Genomic DNA, 22453 nt, shown 5'->3' with positions numbered 1-22453 from the left:
AGAGTTTTGCAAAAGTGACCTAAGTATTGAGAGGTGTGTCCTGGCGTCTGTAAAAAACTGTAAACTTCCTGGATCCAGCGTCACCTTGTTGGTGATGTTACGCCCCAACATTGGTTGATTTTGATATATACATTATATACTCACGCCTAGAGGCGACGCAGTGTCTTGTTCCCTTCTCAGGGAACAAGGGTTACATATGTAACCTGAGACGTTATTTTGTTTATTATATGGAATATCTTCCAGGCTGTCTTCTGAATCTATTGGGCCTTGGGTCACATCAGGAACATATAAGGTAAAGACAGATCGGCATCAGTGAGCTTAACTCTAGACAAGCATAGAAAACAATGTGTAAACCAACACAGCTGTCCTTGCCGGTGGTAATGTGTGTTCTTGTGTTGCATCTGGAATGGAGCACAGGCATCATGAATTAATGAAGGTCACAAGGTCCTTCTTCATGTTTATGTACTCTGATAAAAAGATTACACAACAGCAGATATGTCTGGTTGCTATTTTTGTGAAGACCCCAAGTTAAAAATGCATGCGATGGATTTCATTTCTACTCCTGGATCTTGAGTGCTTAGGTCTTAGTTAAATAATTCTGTCATTAATTATCGACCCCGTAAGACCTCCATTAGTACACAATTAAGATACAAAATCCGATACAAAAATGTATGTACAGTACCCCCCACCCAACACAGTCTCACGGAAAGTCGTGTTATAGTAACGAAAAATTTTGATTAATTTATTCGTGTTTGATGACACAAATTTCCGCTGTTTTTCGTGTCTCTGGAGACGAATGTCTTTTTCGTCCTTCCCAGCACGAATTTCTATCAATGGCTGTTCGTGTCTGTGGCACGACTTTCTTTATCGTGTCATTTTATATTTTGTTTTCTCATCGTTGTTTTCTATTTTTAAATCATTGTCGCTTGGGGTTAGGGTTAGATCCGGGGTTTGCGTTAGGATGTTATTTTTTGCATTGGTTTCTACATGTTTTCCGTCCACTTTTAAAACTATTCTCGCCTGGAGTTGGGGTTAAAGTTGGGTTTTGGGTTAGAAAGTCGTACAAAGTGATTCTAACCCAAGTGACAATGGTCAAAAAAATGATGAGAACGATGAGAAAACAAAACACAAAATGACACGACAAAGAAAGTCATGCCACAGACACGACCAGCCACCGACAGAAACTCGTGCTGGGCAGGACGAAAAAGACATTCGTCTCCAGAGACACGAAAAACAGCGGAAATTCGTGTAATCAAACACAAATAAATCAATCAAAATTTTTGTTACTATAACACGACTTGCCGCGAGACTGGGTTGCCCCACCCCAATGCTAAGTCGTGTGTGTGTGTGTGTGTGTGTGTGTGTGTACAATTTGTACAGTATAAAGTGCATTGTGTCTATGAAATTGTCCCCGTAAACCATGTATGCCTGACTGTTTGTGTGGGGGGGTGTAATTGATAACCTTGAAAGTTTACCTGCACAGAAACATATTGGAGCTGAACTGAAAACACTGTTGCAGTTAAAAAAACCAAGGAAAGTTTTACTGTCGGACTGAACAAAAGCAAATATTAAATTCAGGCACGTGCACAGATAGGGCTCATCTGTGCATAACACATGCCCTTTTTGTCCTTACACCCCAAAGTGCCCTTTTTTGTTTTTAAGGTTTTAATTTAATTTATTTTAATAAATCAATGCTATTGGTAACCCTTTACGTCTAGCTGTCTGTTTTACAAATATATGTATCAAATTAAAGGTATTAAAAAACTAAATCTTTTTGGATCCACTCAAACTGTCTGTCAAACATTTTAACTCCGCCCCCTGAGTGCAGCGAACTAAGCCAACTTAGAAGGCCAGATATCCTTTGCACTGTATAATGCCAAGCTATCACAAAATGTAATTTTTCATTCATTAATAGTGAATTTTTCAATCATTAATCATGAATAAATATAAAGCTTTTAAGACAATTATTATGTGCTATTTTATTTGGAGGGGGTGCCCTTTTTCAGGTTCAGCACATGCCCCTCAAAAGGTCTGTGCACGGCCCTGATTAAATTACACAAAGACTGTCAAAAAACAATTTGCTGCAGCTTTTTCTGTGAATACTGTGAACAAAATTATATCATGCTAATAATCTTTGTTGAAAGACATCTCATTTCTTAAAATGCCTCAAGACTGAACTAATTTAATATGGCCTAAAATGTTATATCGTTTTTAAATTGAACTGATGTTTGTTAAATAACTTCAAGGTACAAATAACAACAATAATATTGATAATAATAATAATAATAATAATAATAATAATGATAATAATGATAATAATAATAATATTCATAATCATAATCATAATCATAATCATAATCATAATCATAATAATTATTATTATTATTATTATTATTATAATCTTACAATTATTAATTTGAATGAATATTTGAGCAAAGCTTTTAATACTGGCTGGGTGCACTGCTTAATATGTTTTTTATTTAAACCATTATCAATTGTGAGAAAAGACAATGCTGGTGTACATTTTATGTTCAAAGGTCAAGCTGTCTGATTTTAGAAGTTTGCCATCATGTGGTAAAAAGTATGTCTGCTGTCACTAATGTTTATATTGTACAAATCATCTAACCAAAGCTGAATTGTCTTGGATGCAGTTTCAATCAATGGTATTCATATTTCAACATGAGAATTATTTTTTTACATTATTGGCTGACCTGCCCCTTTAAATAAATAAAAAGGTTTGTTTACTGTGCAACAGATGGAGGAGGCAGGGTTCTCTTTCTTTATCACATAAAGCCACCTAAACCAGCTTTATAAATTACAGCCCTATAAGCTTGAGAGTAATGAGACATCTTTCCAGAGACAATGACCCACAATGTAGGGACACAATTTCATAATTTTTTCTACATTATGTCAGGTAAAAAATATCTTTCAAGAATTTACTTACACAATACAAATACCTATTTGGGATCATGTCTGACTCTACACAAGACATTTAAATACTGCCATCTTGTGGATCATTTGCATCACTACAAGACACATAAAGTATAAAATGAAACTGAAATCAGAATATTTTATAAATTACAGAGATATATTTGGTTTTAGATTTTGTTTTTCTACATTTCTTTCTATTTATGTTATTATATTGGAACTCCATTTACAATTTTGCATCGGTGCAAAGCAGCATTACAGTAAGTACATTTTTAGAACAACAAAATAATGTTGATGCAGCAGTGCCAGACTGGGCCCCTGAGAATAACCCGAGAGATTTCCTTTACAAAAAAAGCCAAACACACTGTCATTATGTGATTATCTTATTCTTTCTCTTGGGGTTTACCAGTACATCTGCTCAGACCCGCCTGTTGTTCCAGAATGGATACGTGCCTTCTTATATAAATGTACGTAGAATGTACAAACACAGAAAAATTTTTATCTCAGAAGACAGAGTTCAACTATTGCTCTCTCCTTCTTTGAGGTTGCCAGGTTATGGCTTTTCTGTTGCTAAGATACGGCCCCATGATACTCAAGGGACAGTAAGTAGGATTTTAAGTGTTTTATTAATCAAAATCAATGTCTTTATTCATAAATATGCCCTCGTTGGTGTCAAATGACCTCTGCCAGTGATCTGACTTTTCTTTGTAAGCTTAGAATTTCTTTTCTTTACTTACATTGAACGGGTAAGTCCAAGGAGGCATCCATGTCATTTCGCCGTATTGATAAACTATAATAGCAGAGAGGGACAAAAAGCACTAGCCTACCAACGCGTTTTTTCGTTCAGAACACATTGGCTGTTTCTCAATTCTAAGAACGCAAAGAACAGACTTGCGTTCTCGTGGAGATCGGTCTTGCCAGGCGACCTCGGAAGAACGAACTCAGAAGGTCGCGAGAGCACAGAACGCACTTGTGAGAATTGAGATGTGTGCAAACTTTCTGTTGGTCACCTGACCTCCGCCATTGTTTTGTCGCAATGACTTCTGGGGCGTAACGCAATTTCAGCGCGCAACTCTGCACTCGATGCATCCTCGATATCAAGAACACATCCGGGTATTTTCATGCATCCTCTGTACTTGCGTTCTTGCGAACTGGAATGAACTTCGACGGTTAATGATGACGTAGAGCGAGAACACAAGGACGTAAGATCGCTGAAGAACGCATATTGAGAAACAGCCATGAACCAGCCCAAACGGACAAGGAGATCAGTGAGTACATAACGGCTACCGTAGTTGCAACTCGCATTTGGAAAAGCGAGGCGCTAGAGAGCACTGTTCGTTTGAATGCAAAATACAACTTCACCACTAGATGGGGGTAAATCCTACTTATTGTCCCTTTAAGGTAGGATTCTGTGGGACCCAAATGTAAACAGGAACCTCACTAAACTGCAAAATGACTTGTATGTTCATGTGTGTAGGGTCAGATGCCCCATATAACAGATTATCAGGACTGTGGCTGCAATATGAAAGTGCTATATGTATTTTGCCTTGAATAAAAATGTATATATTAACTTCTTTTATTTCTTTTCAGAGCTGTATCACAGTGGATAGCACATATGTACTTGCGACACATAAAAGCTGTTTACAAAAAGGAGAGAAGTTTTAGTTCATCTTGGGCATGTGTCAACTCCACACCTTTACTCATCCTTTTCAACTATTTTAATAGTAAAATGATTAGGAAAATAAAATAAAAATTTCTGTTGCCAATATTTTAAACGTTTGATTATATATAGAATACATTCTTCAAAAACAATAAGCTAAATAGTACAAAAAACTTGTAATAATAGGGGAACCATTTTTTTAGTTCTACAAATCACCTATATATAAAGCATGACTATAGCACCTCTTATGGTTCTACATAGCAATATATAGTTCTACACAGGTTCCACATTGGACACAATTGAACCAATTTTAATGCTTTTGTTAATCAATTTTTTACAGTGTACAGTATGTAATATGTACAGTACCTGCAATTGCAGGCATCTGTTCTTTCAAAGATAAATTATAGTTGTGCTTTTATTGGATTAGGAGACAATCTGTCTGTTTTTGTAATGAAAGTAAATTAACCACGACACTGTGCAGCCCCTGGTGCTTTGATTAAAAATAGCAAACACATGTGTCACAGGGTTCACATACACAGTAATCTCATAAAGAATATAATCTAATAAACTTGTTGCTGGGCAAACCTGGATGATCCAGCAGAAAAAAATACTATAATAATATTTAAGATTTAAAAAATGTAGAAATAAAGGGAGGCGGTCTGGTCGCTGGTCAGCCATCAGCCGGGCATCACGATGATGGGAGGCCAGTAGATCGGTGGTTTGAAGAGTATCGGTAAGTGAAAACAAGTTAAAGAGGTTAATTTAAGATCTGTTTTATGCAGATGTAGGCCTACTGTACTTGGTTCTGCTTTTATTTCTCTTAGAGCATTTCAAAACATTTCCGTTATGTATAGTTAATAGCAACTGAAAGGAAGTCAATGCTGATAACAATTTCAGAGAATTAAGAAACGGATGGTAAATTGCTGCTGGTGAATTTTTATGCTAGTTTGTGATGATAACTGTGTTAAGCTTTAAACCAAATAACCAGCAGCAGGTTAAGTGTTCACACATTGTACATCAACACAATTTAGACAATAGCACGTTATAGCGACAATACACAAAAAAAGTTTGTATTAACCCACGGTTGGGTAAAATGTGGACAAAGCCAACTGTTGGGTTTAAATTAAGCTACGCTTTATGCTTAAAGGTGCAGTGTGTAACTTTTATAAGGATCTTTTGACAGAAATGCAATATAAAATACACAACTATATTTTCAGACCTTTTACTATGAACCGTTATTTATTATTACCTTTTTTATTACCTTAGAAGTGAGTGATGTTTTTATCTACATACACAGAGGGTCCCTTACATGGAAGTCGCCATTTTGTGCCGCCATGTTTCTACAGAAGCCCTTAACAGACAAACGTTTTTTTACTTAGTTGTCTCCGAAAATGACATGTTTGTCTGATGGCGGCTACTGTAGCTTCTCTATGCGTTTCGGTGAACAGTGGACTGAAACGTTGGTTGAAATTCGTAACCTCACCACTAGATGCCACTAAAATTTACACACTGCATCTTTAAGCTATGTTTGGGTAAAGTTTGGATATTTTCTAGGTTAATACTTAGAGTACATCTTTAAGGCCCTTACAATTGTAAAATCGTTATTAAAATATAAATATAATTTTATTAATTTCAAATAATAACAATAGTTAAATTATTTAAATAAAATAATATTTAGTGTAATGAGATTAAGCACCTTCTTAAGACAGATGGAGTAATTAACATTTTTATTGACTTGCTACAATATATTAAAATTAATATACACAGAATTACATCGTGAATAAAGTAACTTTATATGTTAAAACAATGCAACACTGTAAAAAAGCGCTAATAAATAAATTTGACTTGACTTTTTGGAAAAAGTAAACTAGTACTTTTTGTTTATCTGCTCGAGCTCTGTAATTCTCCATCCAACAGAAAGCCTTTACAAGTTTTGGCTGGGTTGGCACAGTCGTATGAAAGCAGCCACTGTGCGGGGATGGAACATTGCCCATCCCTAACCCCCCTCGGGTTACCCCTGTCACATTCAAATGGGCGGGACAGAGAAGCTGTAGAAATCATCCGGCGCTACAAGTGCAGATGTTGACAGAGCAAACAGAGTGAAACACAGCATCTCCGCGTTTATAACCTAAGCTGGACTGTTTCTGAAAAAAGACCCACTCGTTATTTTACTTTCAACATGGGGAAAGTTGAAGGCGGAATGAAATGCGTGAAATATCTCCTCTTTTTGTTCAACTTTATATTCTGGGTGAGTAGTGAAGCAGTAATATTCATATGTGTGGCATTTTGCTAATATGTGCTGTCTGATATCATTTTCAATACAAAGTACAAATGCACTGCAAATCCGTAAATTATGCGCAGTTTTACAGTCTAAAAGTCACTGCAACACAAAGCGAGTTATATTTACGTGCCTCATGCTGGAATCGGAAAGCTTGACTCGGGGGGCTGACAGGGTCACTCCTCGTACGACTTAAATCAGATTTTCCACTGGGGAAAATCCGCCCCTTTTTCCTTCATACCGCGCGTGTGTTGGTTTGGAGAGGATCAGCCGGACTCTCTGGTGCACTTTGCTTGTCGTTTAAATAATCTACCGTCTAATGAAGAACGGGCATCCACAAATTTTTGTTCTGTGAGATTTTTGCGCAAAGGCAGACCTGGATGACCGTGTGTATGAATGAACCTTTCTGGGTTTGAACTATACACTCTTATGAATAAGGTTCCTAAAAGGTTCTTCATCAGATTGTATAATTTCAACATCTCCAGAACCTGTTGCACGAAATGTTCATCATAGTAAGGGAAAAGGTTCAACAGACTATTAAAGGGACACTCCACATTTTTTGAAAATAGGCACATTTTCCAACTCTTAAATGTTTGAGTTTTACTGTTTTGGAATTCATTCAGCTGATCTCTGGGTCTGGTGGTACCACTTTTAGCATAGCTTAGCATAATTCATTGAATCTGATTAGACCATTAGCATCACGCTCAAAAATGAGCAAAGAGTTTCGATATTTTCCTTTTTAAAACTTGACTCTTCTGTAGTTACAATATGTACTACTGTAAGACTGACAGAAAATATCTAGACAAATATGGCTAGGAACTATACTCTCATTCTGGCGTAATAATCAAAGACTTTGCTGCCTTACCATGGGTGCAGCAGGCGCAATGATATTACCCAGCAACCGAAAATAGTCCCCAGCTAAGTACTTAATAAAGCAATAAACCCCAAGAAGCAGTGGGTTACCAGTGCATTTTATAACAGCTAAGGGGCGTTGTTAGGCACGACGCGAAGTGGAGTGCCTAAACCCCTTAGCTCAGGGGTCTCAAACTCAAACTGGCTTGGGGCCATTTCTGAGACTGACATTTCATCAGAGGGCCGAAGAGCTATTTTAACGTTCAAAAAAGTACAATATTTCTTTGTTTATATATTTTCAAGTATTATTATACATTAAAAAATATTTTAGTGTTTTTTATTTTTTAATATATATTAATTTATAAAAGTAAGTAAATATTTTTTAACCTTATTAGGCTTTGAATTATTAACTAAGGCCTATTAAAACTAACAAATTTAATTCCTATACATTTATAAACTATTATAAAAAATGTACCAACAGTAAGTGTTTCTGTTTTTATTTATTTTTGACTGTTTTCAGTCATAGTATTGACTTTATTATGTTCCTTTTTGTTATTCCACCGTTTTAATGAATTTGCTATTATATTTAGAAAAATATTAATAAGTGAAAGTGATCCTAAAACATTTGGATGGGTAGTCAATGTTACATAAGCTAGTTGGAGAGTAAAAATAAATAATACTGCTCTATGTATAAGCAAGAAAAATAATAATGTATTATACTTCATATATATTTCATATAGAAGTGTACATACTTGTATCCTCTGTAATTTCTCTTCATCTTTCCTCTTTTCCTAACCTGGGCACTTTGATGGGTAATTTTCTCATCCGTAGTTTAATATTAAACTGTTGCACTACATCTCCCACTGCGGTGTCTCCATTAGAAGCTGTGACTTGATGTGAACTACGGTAATAACCCCACAGCAGCTCTTCTCTGAGTAACAGAGTATCCACCCGGAAGTAACAAATCTTCTCTGGACAAACACTACAAAGTCGCGATCAGACGAACTGATCGCATTGTGACAATGATATGATTGACGCGAGAGGAATTAAAATCCGATCACGCATTCCGTTACCCTCGCCATCACGGAGCGCGCGCTCGTGGCTGCGTAGCAACGGGTGACGCGACCCCACGCTGCGCAACCTCCGCTCCCAAGCAAACACTTTGAAAAGTAAACATACTTTAAGAAACGCCTCGACTCGTTTTAACTCGCGTTGTTAGACGCGACATGTGACCGGACCCTTAAACGTTTAAAAAAAAAAACGAATTTAAATAAAAATCTTTCTGCGGGCCAGATTACGTTATATTGTTGAAGGGTGACGCGGGCCGCAGAGAGGTGGAGGGCGGGCCACAAATGGCCCGCGGGCCGGGAGTTTGAGACCACTGCCTTAGCTGTTATAAAATGCACTGGTAACCCAACGCTTCGAGGGGTTTATTGCGTTTATAAAACAGTTACTTCATATGCATAACGTTAGCGGGATTTTATAAAATAAAACACAAATAAGTTGTAATTATATTAGTATAAATATTACTCTTCCGCCAAACAAAGTAGTTCCTCAGAATCAAATGTGGCTGAAACAGAGCGCAGTTTTCAGCCAACAGAGATGCAGCAAAGACACAATGAAAATATGATTAAAGACTGTGGTGTTTATGTTATAAATCACTATTCATCAAATTTATACATTAACATTTATATCGTGCAACTGTTGAAGTGATGATCAAATATGTTTGTAAGCATGCTTAACTTTTTCCCCGTCAGCGTTTTTTTTTTTAAGTTGCCACCCAGTTTTAGTTGAATGCCTTACAGAAAAATGATCTTCTTTAAATAAACATAAGATATCAAATGAAAGAACAGTCCATCCGCTTTCCAACAACATCAAAAAACGTTTCATCCTACCTTCATTTGTTGTCTTATCAGTTATCACCTCTCAAATTTTCAGCTAAATGCGGAGATAATTCCATTTTTGTGAGAAACTTTGTAAGAGATCAGATTCAGAGCCTGATCAAAACACACGTCACGCTAAATCCACCACAACGCTGTTGTGTCGAGTGAATGCCTCAGTGTTTAAGTTGGATAAGATTGCCCTCTAGTGGATAATAGCGTAAATATCAATAAGACAAAAAAAACTTCAGAGAACGTTTTCTCTTTATTGATGAAATGTTTTATTTATTGACATTTATCTGGATATCGCCATAATTGTGCAAAGGTAGAAAAATTAAAAAATGATTAAAGATGTGGTGTTTATTTTCATAAATCAATACGCAGCAACAGTGACGCAGTGATACTTGTGATGCGGTCTGAACCGTGGGTTTACCGGGGTATTTTATCACGGCTTAGAACGCGTTTCAACCAATCAGGATGAAGAACCAGAACGAGCCGTTTTATAAGTAACATTTTGTCAATCCGACTAAATTTAATCCAATTGAAGGTTACGACAATACAGTTTACATGCACCCTAAACATTGCAACCTAATTAAAAGGTTTGTTTACATGTACATTCTATAGACCATTTCAAAATATGTAAACAACACTGGTCCAGAAGCACTTCCTGTTTCAGTTTTTAAACACTAGATAAACATTGGTGTAAAAAACAACCAGTGTTGTTTACATCTTTTGAAATGGTCTATATAATCCGATAGTGATGGGAGAAATAAAGCTTTTCGAAGCTTCGAATCAATTGAACCAATTGCTTCGAAAATTGATTCAGTTTTTCGAAGCAGTTCGTAACACCACACACGCTGGTGACCCCTGCTGGTCAAAATAGTGTAAAAGCAGATATGTCCAAACATTTTACACTTTCTTTTAACAAAATAATAGCAAAATTTGTATTAAAATATGTTTAAAAAAATTATTTAACTTAATTAAGACATAGTTAAAAGTCTATTATGTGTTTTTAGTTTTATTTAGGTCAAACAAATCATTAAAACTAACTACCCTTTTAATTATGCACATTTTTGTCATTAAATCTGTCTATAAACAAAAAGTAGACAAAATGGCAGTGTTATTAGTCAGAAGGATAAATGTTTTATGAACTTTCATAATAAAACTGACCCGAATTCATCTAAACATATTAGACACTGGTCATGTGATCAACTCCCCCTAGTGGTGAACCATCGGATTTTTGAGACGTTTCGAAACAGTTATGACGTAACGAAGCCTCGTTTGCTTAAATCACATGACTTGGGCCAATTTGAAACAAGCTCCGAACCACTGATTCGAAACAAAAGATTTGTAAATGTTTCGAAGCCTCATGAAGCAGTGCTTCGAAAACGACCATCACTATAATCCGAACGAATGTCTGCGCAAGCGCACAGCCAGGGTTGCCAGATTCGCATATCAAAATCATACAAATCTAGCCCAAGAGCATCCCAATGACTATTCACAGCCCAAATACCAATAACTAATCAACAAAATTCTTTCATCTTTAACCCGCAGAAAAACAACTGGTGAAAACAGGTTAAACAGTAGCCCAAATATAAACCCGAAAAAAATGTAGAGGACTTGGCAACACTGTGCTACATACAGCCATAGACTGTAAAAATGATGGACGATGCCCGTTCGCTCTCTCCCATTGGTGAAAAGTGAAGCCGCCAGCGTCCCGATACGGCGCTGACATCTTGAGTCTGCACAGTAGCAATTTCGGGACCAGTCCTGCGCACGCAGTAGTGAGCAGGAAGTTAAGCCGCGAAATCAAGGCCCCGCCCTCGCTCTCGCAGAATGCACACAATCACAGCTGTCAATCATGACGTGACACCACCGTTTTTATATCATTAAATAACGAACTAAAAACAAACTAATTTTAAAAACAAAACTTGAATTTACATCAGCGTTATAAAAACTACAGTAAATGACAGAAACTAGCTTCGTAAAAAAGTGTAAAAAATGTTTCAGTTGGTCTCAAGTCCCATTGAATAACATGGGGGAGGCAGGGTTTATGACCTATAATGGGACCACTCTCAGGGGGGCGATCAAGACATATTGGCTTACTTTTCAGGGCATGGCGGCACGCTTGCACACAGCATCTCTCGTCGAGTTCACGCTGAGTTGAAGAAAGTTTTCTTAAAAAGTTTTCAGATATAGGTAATAAAAACACAATTTTTAAAAGGCACAACACTATTTTATTGCTTTATGTAGCCTAATGTTACGAAAGTACACATGAACGCTGCAGAATGTACAGCGACTGACCCCTATTAATGCGTGTTGCCATTGCGTGTTTCTGTGACGAGAATCATGTCATATAAATAAAAGGTGAATATAAGACGTGAACTTGAGAACAATTGTTCTGGCCATGTGCACAATGTATTTTTGCATCCGATTAAGAAAATACTATGATTCACGCGTTTACATGCATACTTTTCTCCTGCTGAGTGGATCACAGATCGATCGGACTACACCACCCCCTTTCAACACGATTGGAACTTGCATCCGATCGACCTCAATCGTATTGATTAAAGGGACAATAAGTAGGATTTACCCCCATCTAGTGATAAAATTGTATTTTGCATTCAAACGAATAGTGCTTTCTAGCGCCTCGCTTTTCCAAATGCGTGTTGCAACTACATTAGCCGTTATGTAATCACTGATCCCCTTGTGCGTTTCAGCTGATTAATGTGTTCTGAAAGAAAACGCGTTGGTAGGCTAGTGCTTTTTGTCCCTCTCTGCTATTATAGTTTATTTGACATCAACGATGACATATTTATGAATAAAGACATTGATTTTGATTAATAAAACACTTAAAACCCTACTTGCTGTCCCTTTAAGGTATTTATTTACATGAAGGCTTTTTTAATAAGATTGAGCCATCAATATGATTACAAATTGATTATTTGGTTATATATATATTAGGGATGCACCGAATCCAGGATTCGGATTCGGCCGAATACTGGGCTTTTTGACGGGGTTCGGGTTCGGCCGAATCCTAGATTTTTTTCCCACCGAACCGAACCCTAGGCTTGCGCTACGCTGGTCGACGTCACACGGCCGTTGATTACACACATCGGGTGCTGACGTGGAGATGAGCTTTTTCTTTCGGTGAGCCTTAGGGGCTGAACACACCAAAACTTTTAACACGGCTGAAAACGCCTTGAGGACGCCAAATGCCAGCTGTTTTTCAGCCGAGCGCTTGGTAGCTGTGATGCTTCAGCTGTGAGCCGGTTGGTTGCTGTGGTAATGTCCCGCCCCTCCTCCACTGTAATTGGACGGCCGTGTGAAAACTGACATTGACGAGCGGAGCTTCTCACTCAAAGTTAAATATAGTTTTCAGCGCGGAGCTGCTTGCTTATTGGAAAAACGAGCGTGTCGCAATGCATCGCTTTTATTATGCATAGGCTTATGGTTATTGTCAAAATAGTTTTTCCAACTTGTCATCCTGGCATAATGTACAGTTAAAATTAAATCAAATGAAAAATACACTGCTGTGGACGTTGTTTACTTCATTAATGTGCTTTACTGTGTTGGAATAAGGATGCGAGTAGGATTCGGTATTCGGTTTCGGATTCGGCCGAATCTTAAATGGTGGATTCGGGATTCGGCCGAACCTAAAAAATCTGGATTCGGTGCATCCCTAATATATATATTTATACAACAGTTCTTTCTGGTTCTCGAATCTGATTGGCTAAGAGCTATACAATATTGTACTGATAACGGCACTGTAACCGCTTCACCTTTCGTATTATTCCGCCACCTAGTGAATGGATGTCCTAAGCAGGCTCATCTCTGAATGGAAAAACACAGACGCGCTGTTTGAATCACGCTCCGTGTGTCTCATTAGTTCACTAGCTCATAAATCAGTCTGTGAATCCCCAATCAGAAGTATTATTACGTCAAAGATCAGCGCTCTTGGATGTTACGTTAAAGTTAATGGGAGAAATGTCTTGTCACATCGTGTGGACGATTAACACTTGGAAAGAGGAATATAAACACTCGGTTTTTTCTGGAGCTATATCTTTTATCAGAACGCGAAAACACTGTGGAACTGCAGGTAAGCCCCGCAGCTTTTAAATGTGGACATTGATCATTTACTTTATCGTGACGTGACTATTAAAACATGTTATGAGATATCGCCACTGGTATATTTATAAGCAGCATGCAAAAACATCTCTCTGACACTTATAAAAAAACGTTTTGTATAGTACTGACAAGAACAAAGTTTAATAATAATAATCGAGTGCTCGTATCGCGTTAAGAATAAATGAGAAAGCAATAGTAACGTTACACAAGTATAGTTTTATTAACGTTTACCTCGCGCCAAAACAATAACAACACAAAAGACACTAAATATGAATTAAAAAACAAGTAATAGTTTGATCATGACACCAAATACTGCTGATTTGATCTAATTTTGACGATCATAAACAAACAAGGCCAACATGAGAGCCAGGGAATCCCTTTCAGAAATGTAGCCCAGAGAGGGCGGTGGTCAGCGGGGCGAGTGAACACTGACGTCCGCCCATGCTTTGGTTCTCATTCGAATCTCACTAAGCAAACGGTCAAACAGGCGCTATCTTTACTAATCGACTGCAGATTTAAATATAATACATATACATTCTCGACTGAACTAATCTTAAAACTACACTTTGTGACCAAGAAACGGTAATATAAAGAAACGGCTTTTCCGTCCATTGAGTTGTTATGAGCTTCAAAGCAGCCAAAAGTTTTACCTGTCATTCTGGCCGCCCTCAAATCCGTGGCGGAAGAAGTAGTTCTCAAACAAAGAGGCTTTTAAAATAACTCTGTTGTTGTTTTCTAGTTTTCGTTTTTCAAACGTGTGCCGTCGAACTGTTGTATAAAAGCAATATCGCTCTCGGAGTCGTGTGATATAGCTCTATATCATCACGGCTGTGATTGCCTCCGGCACTCGGCCTGCGGCCTCGTGCCTCTGGCCTAATCACAGCCGTGATGATATAGAGCTATATCACACTCCTACTCGAGCGATATTGCTTAAATATATATTTATTTATTTAGTTAGTTAGTTATATATATTATTATTTTATTATTATTATTATTATTTTTATTGATTGCATATATACTGACGGCAGTACTGTCCCCCTACTTTTAAGATGCCAGCTATGCCACTGGTTATACCACACATAGCTAGTTATTCTTCGCAGACATCTAGTAGTCACAGTATACCTGAAAAATATCAGAGAAATTTACATGTGTGATTTCCAGGGCTGGAAAGTCACATAATTCTAATATTCTTTGAAAGTCTATTTCTGTATTGAATGTACATTTTACTGTAGTAATGGCATTATATTACGTTACCGAAGGAGTTTTTAAAGCAAGTTGCATCTATGTTTAGCTGTTACGGCACTGTGGCCTGGCAGTTTGTCACCCACTCACACCTGTTTGTTTTGTTAGCAATCATTCTGGGAACTTTCCTTAGACTTCTGTTTTTTGTCCAAAGTCAAAGATTTCTATTTCCTAACCCTAAACTTAACCCCCCACACAAATCCACATAATGATGACATTATTAAGTGCGTCAATGAGGTTTCTGTTCTGCTGGTCCTCATTGTGTAGTAGGCACCACAAAACACAAACTTCCATGAATCTCTTGTGTGTTACTGTGCTGTCAGAGTATTTAAATTGATCTCAGCGAATGTGGATTTCAAGATCCAAAAAACCATAATTATTTCCAAAATGATAACTTAACTTGTAAAGTGATAATTTTACAATGTGCTGTACTGATGGAAATCTATATTATTGCTTAAAGTGTATTGTTTTACATACTAAAAGACAACCTATACAACGTGTACTCCACAGTTCACTAATATTTAAACTTCACATGATCAAAACACCTCATTATGGTATTAGTTTATTGCATGCCCTTTTTCATTGCACAAACAAGAGGAAGTTATCCTAAACATGGCATACTTTAGATAAAGGAAGCTCCGGTGTAATTTTTTCCACTGCACCACATGCATTGTGCATCAGTGTTTTGAAAAAGGCCATAGTGCAACTTCAATCTCCTGATGCTCTGCTTCAGTGGCATGGGAAGTCACATGCTTCCCTAAACCATACAGATGAGCACTTCTTAGGTTTAGGCCAAATCTCCTTTTTATATTCTAACACAACCTAAATGGTCCTAAATTGGGGGTCTCCAACCCGGCGCCTTAAGAGCTTCTGTCCTCCAGAGTTCAGCCCCAATTAAACACAGCTGAACCAACACATTAAAGGGATACTTCACCGATTTAGCATTCAGCTTTGTATCTGTAGAAACCCGGCAGAATTACTGAATGGCCATGTTTCCCTCCATCATTTCCCCCTGAGGGGAGAGGTGTCTGCATTTTGGTTCTGCAAAAAAGTCCTCCAATGATGCAAAAATCGTCATATTGCATCATCGGGGGACTTTTTTGCGGAGCCAAGGTGCAGATGTCTCTCCTATTAGGGGGAGGTGGGGGAGGGAAACATGGTCGTTCGGTGGTGCTGCCGGGTTTCTACAGATGCAGAGCTGAGTGCTAAATCGGTGAAGTATCCCTTTAAGTTGTTCAGGGTTACTTGAAAATTACTGGCAGGTGGAAGCTCTCCAGGAACAGGGTTGGAGATCTCTGCCTTTCTATTAAAAACACTAACAGGCAGAATAGAACAGATATTAATAGACAGGACAATACAGAATAATGACATGTTTAAAGGGACAGTAAGTAGGGTTTTAAGTGTTTTGTTAATCAAAATCAATGTCTTTATTCATAAATATGTCCTCGTTGATGTCAAATGACCTCTGCCAGTGATCTGACTTTTCTTTTTTTTTAAATCCAGATAATTTACTCACCACCATGTCATCCAAAATGTTGATGTCTTTCTTTGTTCAGTCGAGAAGAAATTATGTTTTTTGAGGAAAACATTCCAGGATTTTTCTCATTTTAATGGACTTTAATGGACACCAACACTTAACACTTAACTCAACACTTAAAGGTGTAGTGTGTCATTTTTAGAAGGATCTCTTGACAGAAATACACAAAAACTAAATTCTGTTTTTTTTTTTTTGAGGAAAACATTCAAGTTTTTTTTTTTTCATTTTAATGGACTTTAATGGACACCAACACTTAACACTTAACTCAACACTTAAAGGTGTAGTGTGTCATTTTTAGAAGGATCTCTTGACAGAAATACACAAAAACTAAATTCTGTTTTTTGAGGAAAACATTCAAGTTTTTTTTTTCATTTTAATGGACTTTAATGGACACCAACACTTAACACTTAACTCAACACTTAACAGTTTTTTAACGGCATTTCAAAGGACTCTAAATGATTCCGAAACGATTGCCATTTTTACAAGAAAAATAAAAATATGCACTTTTAAACCACAACTTCTCTTCTATCTCCGATCCTGTGATGCGCCAGTGCGACCTCACGTTATTGCGTAGTGACGTAGAGAGTAACGTGTTACATATGTGAAACTTACATTTGTGGACCATTTTAAACAATAAACTGACACAAAGACATTAATTAGTATCATTACACATACAACAACGTCTGAACGGTTCTCCACACTTGTAAACACTGGGGCGTAGTTTTGCATACGTCCTCCATGACCTCTTGACGTGATGACATATTGTATGAGGTCCTGTTGGCACATCACAGGACCGGAGATAGACGAGAAGTTGTGGTTTAAAAGTGCATACTTTTTATTTTTCTTGTAAAAATGGCAATCGTTTCAGAATCATTTAGGGTCCTTTGAACGGCGTTAAAAACTGTTAAGTGTTGAGTTAAGTGTTAAGTGTTGGTGTCCATTAAAGTCCATTAAAATAAAAAAACCTTGAATGTTTTCTTCTCGACTGAACAAAGAAAGACAACATTTTTGGATGACATGGTGGTGACGTAATTATCTGGATTATCTGGATTTATTTAAGAATATGGACTTTTTTATACATCTTGCCTGTCTTATAAGTCAAATTGAAAATGTCCTGTCTTTGACTGTCAGTTGAAAGTAAGCCACATTCTCATGATGCATGTTAAATCTGAGAGCATCATTAATTATTAATAACACTGCCATTCTGTACAGCTGAACTCTCTGGGGAACAGAAAAACATAAGTGTGTGAGGTCAGAAAGAAAGATCTAACAAAGCAAAAACAAAGCAGATGTGAGCATACTCCGTATACAACCCCACATGCACACTGTGATTTAACAAAAAGGTTTTTATTGAACCTGGGGTAGTTCTTTTTGGCCCTCCTGCTTCCATCACTGGATTTGGATTTAAATTCCATGCTCTCTAAGTTACTCAATTTGTTTGAATTTTTTTGTTCTCTGTTGATTTTGATGAGCAGATTAATGAATTTTGGCCACTGAAGTTTTCTAGTGACTTTAAATGAAGAGAAAGTTGGAGTAGTTCACTCCAAAATGTAAATGAACCCATATTCAATCCCCTTCAAGCCATCCTAAGTGTATATTACTTATTCTTTTAGCCAACCACAGTTAAAGTTATCTAGTCAATTAAGAGAAAACATTTGCATGAAAAAACATGTTCCTGAAGAGTTTTTGGTTATATATAATACCGCTAGATGGCGCACTTAATAAAAAACTGAAGCAATTTATTTTTACACTCTGTGTATGTTTTGATAATCGTTCTGAATCTGATCTCAAATTTCCTTCACAAAAATGCAATTATTTCAGCTTTTTGCTAAAAAAATATATTTTTAAAGAAAAATACCCATATTTATAAAAATACCAATTTATAAGCAGAGAAAAAAATATAGATAGGATGAAATGTTTTTTCCCCATTTTGTTTGTTTGTTTATTGTTTGTTTGAAAGCAGAGGGTCTGTTTTTTCATTTGATACTTTTGTATGCTTATATATATATATATATTTTAGAAGAAAATTTACCTGAAAGGCATTTTGTGAAAATCACAAAAAAATGCTGGCAGTCAACTTTTCAAAAAAAGGCTGGCAGGGAATAAGTTAAATGACTAGTTTTCTTTTTGACTTTATTATAGCATTGCAAGCTATACATTTAAAAAATAAATAAATTTTGTTATAGCCTTGATTGTGTAGATTTCAGTGCGAACTAGGAAAAGAGATCTCTTCTGTACTAGCCTATTTGCATTGACTACCTTTTCCTTTCTAGAAGAAATACATTTTAAAGAAGAATCCAAGTTTCCTTGATCTTTTATGATAAATGACCCTGGTTCATATACTGATAATATACTGTAACTTTCACAACTCAAAACTTCCTCTTCAGTCTGGGACCCTCTGAGGTCTTTACCTTTTAATGAATTTATTATGGATGTCAAATGATGTTCTCATCAATAGATTATATAATGGTTGCAAAAGAACAACCCAACATTGGGTCATTTTTAACCCAGCATATGTTCTGTCCAATATTTACCCATTATCGGTCAGAGTGCAGAGTCGCCATAACTTGGCTTAGGTGAATTGACGTATATTAGATATATTCATAACTGCATTATCATATCTATACAATGTTGACATCTTGACCCCTGGGTGTTAACTGGTCTCATATTGAGAGATGCATGATAACATGATCCAGGTCATTTTAGTCACTTTTTGATTCTCCAGAAGGTTCTGTTTAGACATGTTTAATGAAAACCAAACACAATGCTTATTAGGAATATTTTATTTATTTTATTCTTTTTTACATTTTAATTTTAAAAATGTAGGATTTTATATTAAGAATTGATATATTATTACATGAGACGTTGCAGTATGTTGTGTGTATATGTGGGAGATTCTGCTGTTTTACTGACTCAGGTTGGCAAAATTGGACAGGTGGTTTGCTAAATCACACTGTAGGTTTTAGCCTGTAAAATAAGACCTGAGATAAACAACATTTACACAAAGCAGAAGCAGCAGGTGGTAGGAAACAGCATAATGTCTATGAGAGTCCCTTGATACTCTGACCACACCCCTGAGCAACAGACAATAGATCATTTTCTCGCTCTATCTGTTCTGTTTTTCCTCTTACAATAAATCATACCATACTCTCATCTGCTGTCTGTATGTAATTATAACTATGAAGAAGTCTTTATGTCCTATAAGTGCTTTGGTAGTACATGTTAGGAGATTACTATATTTATATACAGTATGTGGTATTTATGTGCTATTTTAGACTAGAGTGGTGATATTTTGTTATTTTTGTTGGTGTGATTTTGTTTTTGTTGTAAACTGAGATATTTAGTATTTTCTATATGCTTTTTTGCCAATCTTAACAATTCTTCTAATATTTTTTTCTGTTCCTGTTAACTAATAGTGCCACATTAAATATAGCATTGTTTTTCATTGTGTAAAGTTACCATAACAGTTTTAAGCTAATGTGCTATACTCTCAGACAAGTGGTACAACAGCTGTCACTGGGAAGGTACCAGTGGCGGCCGGTGACTTCTTTTTTCGAGGGCGCTCAATGCGAAGTTCGTCACAACATGTATGTAGCCCATCATGTTTGTAGTTTCTTTTTTCAAAATATGTGTTCTGTGTGTCGAGTGATCCTATGTGCATCATGTGTCATGCCAAAATAAGTGACTGCTGCAGATGCGTCTAAAGGGTTTATGATAAAAGAGATGCTGGCGTTTGCCAGATACTCGCATAATCTCATGTGTAATCAGAGTTTACTGTCAAGGAAGTGTCTTCTGTGTATTTTGGGAATGTGAGCGTCTCTTTTATCATAAACGGTTTTGACGCGTGTGCAGCAGGCACTTATTTCGACAAAACACGTGATGCACACAGGATCTCTCAACACGCATATTTCGGAAAAGGGGACCACACACGTGACACTCCGAACACTTATTTTGAATTAGAGCCTCTCGGATGAGCAGTCACGAGCCGCCACTGGATGTAGTTACACATATTTACACATTTGGTACCAATATGTACCTCTTGAGATTTTATTATGCACTTTTTATGTACAAATGTGCACTTTTTAAAAGGGTAGCGCACCACTGACAGCTTTTGTTGTTTCGGACATTGTACTAATATTGGAAGTTAAAGGTCCCCTGTGTGGATTTTTAGCGGCATCTAGCGGTGAGACTGTGAATTGTAACCAACGGCTCAGTCCGCGGCTTACCTCTCCAATGCCCCTTTAGGGAAGCCTGCAAGCTTAGCATAAAAACGCATAGCGCTGCCGTACGCAGGAAAGGAGAGACTGTTTTCTTTGAATGGAAGTCAATGGAGGAGAGGCTTTAGTAAGCTGAATAAACCACCATTGTATGTTCCTATATAGCTCAGTGGTGGAGCATTGCATTTGCAGCACAAAAGGTCATGGGTTCAAACCCAGGAAACACAAATATTAATAAAAATTTACCACTTGGATAAAAGCTTCTTACTGAACGCCCACCATTAATGTCACTGATCAATGTGATTGCCTGAGGCGACGTAGGCTTGCCAAGTTGACCGTTTTCCAATGGTAGAATACAGAATGTTACACAGAATCTCACTAATTAAAGTATCGCTGATCCCCCCCCCCCCTTTGAAACGCATAGTAAAGCTATGGGAGCCGCCACAGGACAAACATGTCATCGTCTGAGACAACACAGTAATGAAACACGCTCTATAGAGCAGTTTGTCTGTTTAGGGCTACTGTAGAAACATTGCAGCGGTAAAACGACTTCCATGTACTTAAAGGGGTCCCGCGGTGTATGTACAAAAACAGTCAATTTTTAAGGTAATAAAACAACAGTTCATTATGCAAGTTCTTTTATAAAACGGCTCGTTCTGTTTCTTCATTCTGATTGGTTGAAACGCGTTCAAAGCCGTGATAAAATACACCGGTAAACCCACGGTTCAGACCGCATCACAAGTATCACTGCGCCACTGTTGCTGCGTACTGATTTATGAAAATAAACACCACAGTCTTTAATCATTTTTTTATTTTTCTACATTTGCACAATTATGGCGATATCCAGATAAATGTCAATAAATATTGTTGAGTCATTTCGTCAATAAAGAGAAAACGTTCTGGTTTGTTTTGGGTTGTTTTTGTCTTAAATTGATATTTCCGCTATTATCCACTAGATGGCAATCTTACCCAAGTAAACACTGACTCATTCACTCGACACAACAGCGTTGTGGTGGATTTAGTGTGACGTGTAAGTTTTGATGGCTCTGAATCTGATCTCTTACAAAAGTTCTTCACAAAAATGGAATTATCTCCGCTTTAGCTGAAAATTTGAGAGGTGATAACTGATAAGAGAAAAAATGAAGGTAGGATGAAACGGTTTTTGTTCTTGTTGTTGGAAAGCGGATGGTCTGTTCTCTTATTTTATATTTTATGTTTATTTAAAGAAGATAATTTTTCTGTAAGACATTAAACTAAAACTGGGTGGCAACTAGGGTTGCCGCGGTGATGTAATTTTCCCACCGGTTAATCGGCGCGTCACAAACTCGGTGATCCCAGTATCACCGGGTGGGAGGGGCTTAGAAATGCGCATGCAGACGTGCACATTTTACTTACACTTTTGAATTACGCAACTGTTTAAATGCATTGCTTGCGTACGCTGCGTTAAATCGCGTATGAATTTGCGTGCAATGCGAGTGCAACAGCTGGTTTAATTAAGTGCTTGAGTCAATGTGCGCAGGTAATTCTCAAAGAACCCGCCAGTCCCAAGCAGAGCAACCGGCTACTTCTCCATAAAAGTGCTGCTTGAATGATGGGTTTAATATTTTTCTTGATGAAAAACACAACAAAAAAACGATCTCGTTTATATTAAACATCATATATGTATATTATAACAAAAACGAGTAAGCACGCGGCTTCTGTCATCATCTGGTCAGTCAGCTCGCCTCGCAA

The 22453-nt window shown here is 37.1% G+C and overlaps 1 protein-coding gene across 1 annotated transcript in view; it reads left to right on the top strand.

The window, feature by feature from the left end:
- Positions 1-6440: 6440 nt before the first annotated feature.
- The window catches only part of tspan2b (tetraspanin 2b), a 51323-nt gene continuing 35310 nt past the window's right edge, over positions 6441-22453 (top strand). The window contains exon 1 of the mRNA XM_055188494.2: positions 6441-6836. Coding sequence (XP_055044469.1) covers positions 6768-6836 — 69 coding nt within the window. The 5' untranslated portion in view covers positions 6441-6767. The remainder of the gene's footprint in view (positions 6837-22453) is intronic.

Source organism: Misgurnus anguillicaudatus, chromosome 13 (assembly GCF_027580225.2).
Source record: "Misgurnus anguillicaudatus chromosome 13, ASM2758022v2, whole genome shotgun sequence".
Classification (NCBI taxonomy): Eukaryota; Metazoa; Chordata; class Actinopteri; order Cypriniformes; family Cobitidae; genus Misgurnus; species Misgurnus anguillicaudatus.
The sequence above is the reverse complement of the archived record's forward strand: the minus strand, read 5'-3'. Positions and strand labels throughout refer to the sequence as shown.